The sequence below is a fragment of the Electrophorus electricus genome, chromosome 7, assembly GCF_041902795.1.
Source record: "Electrophorus electricus isolate QZ-2024a chromosome 7, ASM4190279v1, whole genome shotgun sequence".
In the NCBI taxonomy this organism is placed as follows: domain Eukaryota; kingdom Metazoa; phylum Chordata; class Actinopteri; order Gymnotiformes; family Gymnotidae; genus Electrophorus; species Electrophorus electricus.
The window spans coordinates 14,351,086-14,364,243 of NC_137503.1; the positions used below are offsets into that span (position 1 = coordinate 14,351,086).

The 13,158-nt window shown below is 39.7% G+C and overlaps 1 protein-coding gene across 3 annotated transcripts in view; it reads right to left on the bottom strand.

Moving 5' to 3' along the window:
• uba7 (ubiquitin-like modifier activating enzyme 7) overlaps positions 1-7,356 on the bottom strand; it is a 32,392-nt gene extending 25,036 nt beyond the window's left edge. Inside the window, exons 1-13 of one of the 3 annotated variants that reach the window (XM_027000665.3) lie at positions 7,000-7,356; positions 6,005-6,173; positions 5,361-5,495; positions 5,001-5,107; positions 4,697-4,787; positions 3,863-3,995; positions 3,557-3,654; positions 3,262-3,423; positions 2,066-2,230; positions 1,702-1,815; positions 1,412-1,492; positions 691-846; positions 270-435 (exon numbers count right to left, since the gene is read on the bottom strand). In XM_027000665.3, the coding sequence (XP_026856466.3) occupies positions 270-435; positions 691-846; positions 1,412-1,492; positions 1,702-1,815; positions 2,066-2,230; positions 3,262-3,423; positions 3,557-3,654; positions 3,863-3,995; positions 4,697-4,787; positions 5,001-5,107; positions 5,361-5,495; positions 6,005-6,173; positions 7,000-7,043 (1,621 nt within the window). In that variant the 5' untranslated portion in view covers positions 7,044-7,356. Of the gene's footprint in view, positions 1-269; positions 436-690; positions 847-1,411; positions 1,493-1,701; positions 1,816-2,065; positions 2,231-3,261; positions 3,424-3,556; positions 3,655-3,862; positions 3,996-4,696; positions 4,788-5,000; positions 5,108-5,360; positions 5,496-6,004; positions 6,174-6,999 lie in introns of those variants that run through there. The other 2 variants (XM_081717321.1, XM_081717322.1) reach the window with 2 other exon arrangements.
• Between the last annotated feature and the right edge of the window lie 5,802 nt (positions 7,357-13,158).

Sequence of the window (13,158 nt, forward strand, 5' to 3'; positions counted from 1 at the left end):
AGAGATCACAGTGCCATCGTCACATGCACTATTGCAGAGATCACAGTGTCTTCATCACTTGCACTGTTACAGAGATCACAGTGCATTCGTTACATGCACTATTACAGTGATCACAGTGCCTTCGTCACAACAGGATGGGTTATGGTCCCCTGGAGTGGCAAGTGGGCATTGTATTGTGTGCTTTGTGCTGTGCGTTGTGTGCTGTACATTGTGTGCTGTGTTGTCCGTAGTGCCTGTAAGCGTAGGCTTGGAGTGCCAAAGTCACTCACGGGCCTCTACATTGTCCAGAGCCGCTGCCACTCCATCCAGGCTGCTGTAGAATGACTGTGTGTAGATGCCCTCACTCTCTGGGCACACACGGTTCTGGTGTGGTGTGATGTTCATGTTGGGGTTCATCTTCTGAACGGCCTCAGCTGCAGCTATTGACTTTTGCTTCTATAGTATAGACACACACACACACACACACACACACACACACACACACACACACACACACACACACACACACACACACACACACACACACACACACACAAAATCATAGTAGAAGTAGTAAAAATTGCAGTGTAATATATAAGGTTTCCAGAGAAACAGGACATTTCAGACAGCTGATGAAAGACCTCTGTCAGAAACTTCCTGTTTTTGTGCTAAATCAACATTCCCTTCTTGCATTTAGATGGTTCTTCATACCCCAATGTCCTCCGTCCGAAACAGGAACTGTCGATTCAGATTGGACCTCTCGATGGAGTCCATGTCAGTCACAGTGATGTGCCCACCCTCTCCAGCACCGAGGCCAATCAGAGCAAAGTTTTTCAGCAGCTCACAGCCAATAGCTCCTGCACCCACCTAAACATAAAGAAATGTTTGCAGGGACATACATGACACATGGTCATTGTGTGGTCAAATACACAATATAAGGCAGATGAGGTAGTGCTCAGTAGTGTACACATGTTCATGTTCTTCAAATCTAAAAAAAAAAAAAAAGAAAGAAAAATAAATAAATAAATAAAAATTAAATATTCCTTCAAAATCAAAGCCATAGGCAGAGAAGTTTACAAACTATTGCTATAGTTGATGTCTGGACATTTAAATTCCTAAAAAAGTGTGATGATTTTGATGGTCTCAATATGCCACGTAAACTATTAACAGTATACTGAAACTCAGAGAAGTGCAGTGGCTGGCACATATCCTGATTTGTTAACAGGAAATGTCACCGAAATCACATGCTTGGACATTCTAGAGTATCTAGAATATCTGGCTAGAGAGCCAATTCCTCTGCAGATTTTTTAACATAAGCTCAAAGGACTGAACACACACTGTAAGGGAACTAGAACGGCTGAGGGAGCTGAACTGTGCACGAAGAGCAGCAAAGGTAATGGCCCCCTCTCCTGGTGAAAGGAACAACACTCACAAGAAAATATCTCAGCTTCTTTAGCTTCTCTTGGAAGTCAGAGCCAAACACAGCAATCTGGCCATCATAGCGACTATTTCTCTGTGAGGGAACAGAGAACAGAGTGCTGAAATGAGACTAAAACAGCTCAACATTTATTTCAGCTTAGCTTTAGTCTTTAGATTCCAGAGTTTGAACTGTAGATTTTTTTGGTTGATATTAATTGAAATTATGTAACCATGGAGGTTTAAAACACAATAGCTACAGTACACCTACGCAACCTGTGGATCAGAACATGAGAGGTTGCTTACTGGAGCACATGCTTCCTCTGTCAGATGTTTGTCACCCTCCTTCTGCTCAGGGAGGCATTCCAGAGCATCAAAATATAGCCACTGTTTGAGTGGCATGAACTTCCCACTGCAAGCCTGATCATAAAATAAAGAAAAGATGAGTACCACAGAATATCTGAATTCTAAAGTATCTGACATGACAGTTTGATTAAGATGCAGCCATAAATGGTCAAATAACATAATATCCAACATAACATTCAAATAACATCCAAATAACATAATATCCAAATGAACACGTCTATAACAGTGACTTTTTAGTGTATTTCACTTAGATTTATATCACATCATCTAATCACTATGAAGATTTTCCCATAGTCATCCTCACCTTTATCACCTCCTGAGCAGCTAGCCCTCCAATGAAAGCATTGACAGGAGCCAAATCTCCATTGGCTATCAGGGACAGCTTCCGCACAACATCCTTGTCAAACTCATCAAACTGCGCATCTGTGCTGAGCTGTCTCGCCATGGCAACCAGAGTCTCAGCATCCGCCTTGGTGGGAGGCAACATTCAGACATGCTGTCTTTGCAAACTCAAGTCACGAGACCATATATGTGAGGTTTGGATCAAACACAGCAAATATGGAACAAACAGCATATATAGATCGAAGACAACATGTATGGCTCAAACACAGCATGTATGGATCAAACACAGCATATATGGATCACAAACAGCATGTATGGATCAAACACAACATATATAGAAGAGCATTCTTGTTGTCAATGGCACAAATGCAATATTGTGCACTGGTACAATAGAGAGCTGGTAGCTGCTGTGTGCTGTTCTAATTCCACACCCTTTTCATATATGACAGCAGTAGTGCTTCACTGGACTAGTCCCATCATGCATTGGGAACTGTGTTCCTCCTGCTCCAACAACCTTCTAATGATCCTAATGAAAGGTTTGATAATTAAAACAAAGCCATTAAGGAAAGTGAGACACGAATCTGTGCCAAACATGGAACTGATAATCACTGGATTCATGTATTTTTTTACACACCCTGCAAGAACAGCCGTTAAAATATTTAAGAAAAAAAATGTAAGAAATTGAAATATTGAGCTAGATTGAGATTGAAAAACATTTATACATTAATTTATACAGAATTAGCTGGAAACGTCAGTCTCTGCATAATAGTATGTCCAAAAAGAAGAAAAGCAAAATTAAGATGATTAATTTAAATTAACTGAACAAAAAGAGAAGATTTCTCCAGAGATCTGTGACCAGAGAACCAAGAAGTTAAGAGTTCAGTCCAGGGTGATATCATCCAGTTTCAAAACATAATAATTGCCTAAGTTTCCTCAGAGGAACTGATCCTGTAAGTACACCAGCCACTTTGAAAAAGAACAGAATGTGTACTGAGGTGATAAATGCAACTGACACACCCTTTCGACATTCTCTGTCGCTCATCCGTACAACACAGCGTGGCTTCTATATAATATTGCCAAACTCACGGACTTTGCTCAGACAGACTGGCTGTTGATAAAACTGAAAGTAACGGAGAGGAGCACTCGCCTGGTTCTCACCTGGCTCCTGGGTTTGGGCATTCGGCCATGTTTTTGTGTGAAGTTGTGCAGGGCTTGGAAGCCCAGGTGCAGGGTCCGGTGCCTCGGAACCTTCCCACAGTCAGTGAGCACGAGCAGTTCGGGGTTTTTCAGCACTTCCTCCAGAGCATCATTCAGAGGCAGCTAGCCAAAACAGAGCAAACTGCAGCTCAAACAAACCTGACCTTGGCCCAGGTTTTACACTTTGTACTGAATGTTGTAGTGAATGAGTCTTGTGATGTTTGTTATAACTTGACAAACAGAAGATGGTCCTCACAAAGCTAAGCATCTTGGACTGTTTCACCTCCGTTGCCACGCCGCCCTTCTCATACTCAGAGAACTCTGTGGTGTCGCAAATACTGAAGGAATGATTACCTACAAAACATGTGAAGGGTTATGGTCACTTTCCAAATGCACACCAACACCAGGCTTTTTTTTTTATCCATCATCATCATAATGACCATGGTTATATTTCATTTCCATAGCCATAATTACCATTTTCAGAAACATGTGAATAATAATAATAATAATATTCTTTTCTATATGTCTTTTTCAAAGACTTCAAAGTACGTGCATAACTCACCGATCACTCTGATCTCTATAGGCCCATAGCTGTTTAGCTCTGTCATGCCTTGAACCCCAGAGAAGGTGACTCTCATGTCATCTGTGAAGTCATGGCCCTGATCGTCTGTGCAGGTCACTATACCTGGATTTCCCTGTAGGGGAGCAAAGGTGTACATTTCATACACCTTCTCATTTGATCACAGTAATTCATTGGAAAATGCCAGGTTACTAATAATGATTGGTAGGCACCATACTGATTTCCTCCAGCTTTAATTCCCATGGGTCTTACAATATGGCCTTATAAATTAATTATGTTGGAATATGTAATTAAATGCATTTGAATAATAATTACACAGTATATTGCTTTGAACCAAATAGTAGAAGATAAATAATAGACTAATCAAAGGAGATAGCTGCCTAAAAGCAAAAACCTGTAGAGCAAGAACCATTCAGAGCTTTGTTACAGTTCACATTTATAATATTTTCTTTGTGTTTTTCTTTCTATATTATTTCTCATGTCAAATAAAGTATTAAATACCTAATACTGAAGTCTAATAATTATTCACCACTTATTTACCATGATTTAATTTAGTTAGGCTCAATGCCATGATTGTTTAATAATAAAATTATTATCATTCTCAGTGCCAATGATTAGTTGTTTATTATTTTCATTTTAGTGTTTAATCCAATTTTAATTTTTCCTTTTTATCTCAGTTTGGTTTTTTCCCCATGATAGTTTTGTTTTTAATGTACTGTAGCAGATCTGAATCAGATAAGACTCAAGCTCATCTATAGCAGTAGGACTGCAGAGAGAGTGATGGGGACACCAGTGCATGTGCTATTCTGCTGTCACCTTGGAGATGTGGGCAATCATGGAAGAGCTTGGCGACTCTCCAGTGATGTCTTTGACCTCAAATGTTTCCCCGAAGTCACAGAACAGCTGCCTATAAACAAGTCATGAACTGAAACGTTTATAACATTCATTTCGTAATGAAATAAAGACAGACTGTTGGACTATCAAAGCAATAACCTTGCCAATGAAGATATTCACAATGTATTTTGGGATGTATAGATTCTGTACAGTTTAAAATGAGCTAAAATGTTTTTTTGATCAGATTTGGTTGTTATATGGACTTATATGCAACCATTATTCTTACCCACAAAGACCTTTGGTGTCAGCCACAATAAACCTGATGTTGTTGGCATGGCAGAATGCTCCCACCCACCGCTGCTCTTCCAATGAGGAGTCTGTGAGTACTACCACCTGGAGCCGTTTCAAACAGTCGTTCCCGGTGTTGTCAGGCATGGAAAGAAATGCAACAATAGTGCGTGACACACTACTGACTCTTCCATCACTGCTACTGCAGACCTCCTGAGTTCCACCCTGAGTCACGTGATCCTGAGCCCACATGCTCCTGACCTAACTAAGCTCTACAGATCTCAGTTGGATACAACACATTACACTGTGAAGTTCAGAGGTCAGAGTTCAAAAGGAGGTCATCTGAATCCATACCCACCTGGAAGTAGCTCAGGAGGTCCTGATGTAGCGCTTCAGTGTGGCTGGACACTTGAACATGGCTATTTAAAAGAGCAAGGTGTTTCTGAGAACAAGATGCTCGGTTGTGACCCAGATCACTCTCCCTCAGGTAAAACTACAAAGACCAGGAGAAAACCGGAATGCATTATGACACTCAAAGACATGTAAACATATTATAAATTATTTCTATAAATATACACTCACCTGCACTTTATTATAAAAAAACCCCCATACTTTGTGCTTTGTGGACCAATTACTGCTTACTGAATATTATCAAGGTGGTAGACCATTCTCAGCAGAGCGCTAACACTTGTGTGGTTGTGTGTGTTGTGTTGGTGTGTGTGAGTCTAACAGGCCGAACAGTGTTTTTCCACATCAGTGTCACTCCTGGGTTGAAAGTATTCTGCTGCCTTAAACTATGCAGTGTGCAGTGGTCCTGTGGTCAGAAATAGGCTATTTCCGAAAAGCTAGAGGATGGGCAACAGATGGTCACTAACTATACAGCTACCAAAATTTTCTAATAAATAATATTTATAACAAAGTTATAGGTAAGTGCTAATATCTAATGTCATTTGTTAAGTATCCATTTGGAAAGTGACCATCATGGTTTCAGAATCCCATTACCTGCGAGGACAGGTCTCTCCACTCGGCTGTGCCCTGGTCCTGGATGGTGACTGAACCGACCCCAGCCAGGACCACATTCTTGGCTACCTCTACCCCGAGGCCTCTCATGCCAGCAATGAGCACGTTTGCAGCACCCATGATCCGCATTGCATCATGGCCCAGCACGTACCTGTGCAGATGATCCAGAATGCCAAATTACCCCACTTAGAAGTGAGTCTAACCAGTCTGTTTATCATGTCATATACCATCTTAATTTGTAACCTAAGATACAGGGCTTGTTCAGTTGGACGCATTCAGCATTATTGTCAAGTGTTCTCAACAGGGATTAAAAAGGAAAATTATATAAACTTCTATGTAATTTTAAATGAGTAAATTCTGTTTTGCGATATGACTACACTTTGTCTGAACAGTAAAACATCCAAGAAAAATGTGAGAAAAGGAAGTAAGGAGTGTGTGAGGTGCAGGTCATATATATACAACACATACGGCATCAGCAGTAACATTTCCATTGTGTTGTGCTTTTTTACAAGGTGTACCAAGGTAAGAATACAATATTTATGTTGCCTACAGTATGTTAACTAGTTTGACGTAGCCTAGAAAGACGCACCTACTATTAAGAAGTCGTGAACGCCTACTTGAATAATGATTGCAAGGTCTTGGCTAGGTCAACAGCTCCGACCCTGTGCTCTTGAATGATAATTGTGTCATTTGTGCTATTGCTTCTTCTTAGTGATCGCTAGAAAATGTTACTTTAACAACTACATAACCCCGTAGATTCTTGGTCTTTCATTAAAATGCTTTCTGTAAAATAAACTCTGTTACTACAAAGCCCAAAAATAGATAAATAAACCCCACTTTCACTTGTGTAGTCATTCTTCTCGCCTAAAGCATGTACGATACTGCTTTCCACCATGTAAAATGAAGTAGAATGGTTTTGTCTACCTTCATTCATATGTAACCGTATTTTCTTTAGTCTAGTGGTATATAATACTTACAGCTGACGTGAATATAAATCCTCGTCGATGTCACTCTGCGCCATATCCTTTCAGATTAACAAGCGAAACACCGGACTAATTTACCTGGTATTGGTTTCAAATTAAATGACAGGCCGTGAAGCAGTTCTTGACGGCGACTGTTGAGATTTATTTTTATTTTTTGCTAACTGCTCAGCAGTGAAGGTATAACTTTCGATGGAGAAAAAGAAAGTAGAATGTTCTTGTTATTTCCGCTTTCGATTTTACTTCATAAAGGCTGCCTCTAATCTGCTCAATCTCTATCCCTTCCTTTTGAAAGTCACCATGCCAGGCTGGCAAACAAATACAAAATGTCTTGCAGATTCCGTTAAAATGTGCATCAAAAAGCGATTATTTATTTAAGAACGTCGTACACTTCGCAGACTATACCACAAGATGGCGCTGCAGAGTTGAGCCTCGCAAGAAACGAAACAAAGTAAAGAGAGACTGGCAAAAATTAAGAATTAAGATAATTCTCTTAATTAAGAATAATTAATTAAGATAATTAATTAAGAATTAAGATCATTCTCATCAGTTCAGATGAAGACAGTAGTGCATACAATTAAACAGTAATAGAAGGGAGATGAAGTACAATAAAAACAATATTTAAAAATATCCCCTTCTGCACTGCAAAGGCCATTATTATTTAAAGAAATTACCACTTCTAGAATGAGCACCTTTCATAGTAAACCCTTAGTGATAACATCAGGACAAGTAGGTCAGAAAAATTTGTCTATTTGTATCGTCAGAATATTGGTTACTTTCTGCATCTGTCTCGTTAAACAGGGAATGTAGTTTTGTTTCTCTTTTTACCATCAGGTTACTCTGAAGCATTTCATTGTGCTGTTTTTTTGGAAATAGGGTTGTTTAGATAGGTAAAATAAAACTGTAAAAACAGAAAGAAAGACATACAACTGAAGATTTTTGAAACCCAAGGTCTTTGTCCTTTGTTTTCTGTAGTGGACATGTATGCCTTGACACAGAACCCAACAGATCAGAAAAAGAATCTTCTTATGTGGGATGTAGCAGAGCTCCTCTGACATGGAGTGAAAGCCCCATCTATCCAATCTTATTAGGAATGACCCAGACAAGTATTCTTACTTCCCTCCAAATCCAAGCCCCCAGTGAGCAAGCCAAGGGTGACAGTGGCAAGGAAAAGCTCCCTAGAGCATGAGGAAGAAACCTTGAGAGGAACCAAGACTCAAGGGGGGGGGGGGGGGGGGCGCTCATCCTCCTCTGGCACCCACAATAATAACAATTTTAAGGGAAAAATAAATAAATAATAATAAAATGAAAAAAAGAGCAAATGTCTAGTCCAGTTTTCTAGAGGTCCTAGTCTTGTCCCGATGGTGTGCATGTGTCCATTCTGCATTAAGGGCAATGGAGAAATAGTTGGCTGGGCTGGAGTTGTGCTGGGCAGGGGACATCAGGGGGTGGTGGGAGTAGCCATGGCAGCTGAGACGGGTTGAGGCTCAGTAACATCATGGCATCAGGGGTAGGTGTACCTCAGCAGAAAAAGAGACTAGATTATTAGGCATGTCCAGGTACAAGGGTGTCTAAATTAGGGAACTATAATGTGCAAAGATGGTCTCTGGCAGATCTAGCCATGGTAGCACAGCTAAAAGAATAGAGCCAGAAAGAAACACAGGCATGAGGGCATCCTGGAACATCAGCACTCGGCCACTCTTAGTCAACAAACTTAAGTGATAAATGGAAGTGAAGCATTATAAAATCCTAGTTTACCATAACTCTCAATGGTCATGGACCCCCAGATCCACACCTTTACCTAAGATGGGAAGTAGTTAATAGGTTTTCAGCCTAGCCTTATATATTGAGACTGTGTCTGAGTCTCAAACATTTACAGGAAGGCTATTGCATAGTGTAAGAGCTTTATAGGAAAGAGCTCTGCCCCCTACAGTAGAATTTCTTATTCTTGGTACTAGTAAAGAACATGCACTTTTGATCTAAGCAAACATGGTGGATTGTAATGTTTGTAAAGAGTTCTCGAAGGTACTGTGGGGCAAGACCAGTCAGTGCTATGTAGGTTATCTGAAGTATTTTATAATAAATATGAAATTTTACTGGGAGCCACTGTAAAGTAGCTAAGATAGGACTGATGTGATCAATGTTCTAGTTTTAGTAAGAACTCTGGCTGCTAGAACTAGCTGGAGCTTGTTTAGGCACTTAATGGTACAGCCAAATAGCAAGGCATTACAGTCGTCCAATCTAGAAGTATTAGATGCATGGACTAGCTTTTCTGTATCATGTGAGGAGAGCATGTTCTTTATCTTTGAAATGTTCCTAAGGTGGATGCGGTCCTAGAAATATTATTTACACGATCTTCGAACGAGAGACTGGGATCCATAATAACTCCAAGATCTTTAACTGTTAGAGAAGATGTGATTGGGAGACCACTGAGGTTCATTGAGTAATTAGATAGTGAGGACCTAGCTGTCTCTGGGCCTAATAGAAGCACCTCTGTTTTGTCAGGATTAAGTGAGAGAAAGTTCTTCAACATCCAGTGTTTGACCTCCTTTATGCATTTGTCAATAATACTAAGCTGATACATGTCCGCTGCTTTGGATGTGACATATAGCTGTGCATCATTAGCATAGCAGTGGAACCTAGCACAGTATTTATGTATAATGTCCCTTAGAAAAAACCAAAGGCCCTAGAACAGATCCTTGTGGGACACCATAGCTAACCTTGTTGTATGCTGAGAAGTCTCCATTTATATTAACAAACTGGTAGCAACCAGTTAGATAAGAATTAAACCAGGAAAGGACTTTGCCCTAATCACAGCAACATTTTCAAGTCTATCTAGTAAAATGTTGCGATCTATAGTGCCAAATGTTACACTCAGATCAAACAATATAAGAAACATAACCCTGGTCAGAATCCAAAAAAAGGTCTTTAACTACTTTAGTTAATGCTGTTTTCGTACTGTGATTAGGCCTAAACCCTGACTGAAAGATTTAATGTATCTGGTTCTGATTCAGATATGAGCTTAGCTGCTGAGCTACAGCTTTTTTTTCTTGGAAATAAATGGAAGGTCTGAGATTGGCTGTAGTTTAACAACTGACGTGTTAATTATTTGATAAGTGGTCTGATTACTGCTAATTTGAATGATTTAGGAACATAGCCAAGGTTCAAGGAGGAGTTTATGAAATTTAATAAAGGTTCAATTACTTCAGGTAGTATTTCCTTAAGAAAGTGTATGGGCAGTGAATCTAGTAAGCAAGTGGAAGATTTTGAGTGCGAAATCACAGATGTAAGTTCTGGTTCTTGGATAGGTGTAAAGGATTCTACAGTCATTTTTGGCTTGGTTGTTCTGATCTCTAAGTAGCTGCCCAATGTCCTGTTAATACTCCTAATGTTATCTCTAATGTGTTTAATTTTCTCATTAAAGAAATTCATCAACTCATTAGTACTGTGTGATGTTGTAATCTGAGCATTGGTGTCAGTTTTATTCCTAGTTAGATGTGCAATTGTACTAAAAAGAAATCTGGGATTATTTTTGTTATTTTCTATTAGGGTCGAGAGATAAGATGTTTGAGTGGTAATAAGTGCTTTTCAATACTTGTGAATACTTTTCAATACTCTCATTCCATGCAAGCTGGAAGACTACAAGCTTAGTGTGCCACCATTTATGTTCTATTTTTCGAGTGTTTTGTTTTAAATTGTGAATGTGATTATTATACCAAGGTACTAATTTTTGTCCCTAACCTTTTTATTCTTAAGAAGAGCAACATTACTGAGTGTGCAGCGGAATACTAATTCTAAGCATTCAGTTTTTTGATCAAGTTCCGTGGGGTTTGAGGGTATCCTAGTCACAAATTATAATGATATTTTCATTTGTTAAATAATAAACAAACAACTAAAAATTTACAAATAAACATTTCTGACATTTCCAAAAAATTAAAATAAATAAAAAATCAGTGACCAATATAGCCTCCTTTCTTTTCAATAACAATCATAAGCATTCATGGTGTCTGTCAGCCTCCCAGACACTGTTCAGAAAGCTGTACTGTTTTCCTTCACTGTAAATCTCCCATTTAAGAAGGGCCCACAAGTTCTCAATAGGGTTTACATCAGGTGAGGAAGGGGGGCATGTCATTATTCGCTCATCTTTAAGGCCTTTACTGGCTAGCCATGCAGTGGAATACTTCAATGCATTGTCCTGCATAAAAATAATGGGCTTTCTGAAAGATGCAGACCTTTTCCTGTACCACTGCTTGAAGAAAGTGTCTTCTAAAAACTGGCAGTAGGTTTGGGAGTTGATTTTGAGTCCATCTTCAACCCAAAAAGGTCCAACTAGCTCATCTTTAATAATACCAGCCCATAGCAGTACCCCACCTACACCTTGCTGGCATCTGAGTTGAAGTGGAGCTCTGTGCCCATTACTAATTCAGCCACGGGCCCATCCATCTGGTCCGTCAAGAGTCACTCTCATCTCATCAGCCCATAAAACCTATGAAAAATCTGTCTTCAGATATTTCTTGGCCAAGTCTTGATGTTTTTCCTTATTTGTCTTGTTCAGTGGTGGTTAGGTTTCAACATTCCTTACTTTGGCCATGTCTCTGAGTACTGAACACCTTGAATGCACCTTGAACACTTCTGGGCACTTTAGGTAGTTTGCAGATCTGGAATATAACAGTACTGGCAGATAACGGGTTCCTGGTCACTTCACATTTGATTCTTCTCAAATCTTTGGCAGTTAATTTGTGTCTTTTTTTCTCAATACATTTCTTGTGATCCTGTTGACTATTTACAACAAAATGTTTGATGGTTGTGTGATCATGCCCCAATATCTTAGTGATAGCTGCATCCCCCTGAATGATTTATTTATTTATTTATTTTATTTTTGCAATTTTTGACTTTTCAGCGTCAGTTAAATGTCTTTTTGAGAATAAGATGCTGCTTAATAATTATTGATATAGGGTGTTGATCTCCATAGGCCGTGCCCTCCCTCATTACACAAATACACATCAACTGATATACTTAAATTCAGTAAACATTCATGGTTATACAGCTTGGAGTGGGAAAACATGCATAAAATGATGATATGCTCAATAATTGTGCACACAGTGTAATATAACTGTGGCCAGAGTAGTATTTTTAAATCACCATGTTGTGCAAATTTTGCCTATAGCAGATACTAAGTGAGCAGTTGTGGCAGGGGTTAAAACTGCTTTACAGGGATTTGGGCCATCCTCAGACACTTCCAGAGTTTCAGTAAGTTCTGAACACCACTGGGAAGGTTCAGACATTGTAATTACACACACAATAAGATGTCAAATATTCTATGCCAAACCCATTAGAGCTTCAAACATGGCCTACTTTTTTAATTCCATCAACAACATCGTAAGATCTTCTCTGGGGTCATTAGATAACGTAAACCCAAACTGGCCACCCTGGTGAATAAGGCCGCACCCAGCCCCACTGACACTGTGAATGAGTGCCCAGTGCCACTAGTTCCATATGGGCTTTATGCACTATGCCAATAGCAATAGCTTCCCCTACGCAGCCAGGCACTTCCTAACCTGTAAAATCCATACTGGCCTCCTAGGTAACTAAGGCCACACGAGCACCACTGGCACCATTAATATATGCTCAGTGCCAACAGTTCTGTCTGGACCTACCACATTACACAATGACATGACAACAACCCACTCACCTACCCAGTCCTCCATGTACCTAAAACGTCAAACACCTCAAGCATTCCACCTTTATAGTGCATTTCCCTAACTAGTCTCTTCTATCCCTTTTAGCAACTACTGCTAACCCCTTCACATCTATCCTTAGTTTATGGCCTCTAAAACCAAACATAAGCAAGGATGTCCCCTACAAATCCCCTGACGTCTCTACAGGTTTTATATATACCTGCCACTCACATTCACCTCAGCCACTGAATCTGCGTATGTCTGCTTTTTCCTTTCAAAGGTTTCAGCCACTGCATTCTCAAATGGAATTGTTAATTCTGTTTACTTTCAGAGTACAACACCATATGCGACCTCAGTATAGTTAATGCAATACATTGTGGGACCTGTATCTTTTTTTTTTTATTTACATCTGCTAGCAATTTTCAATCTTGCACTTCACCCCAGCTACTAATATGTATAGCCTGCACTTGCTATCCAA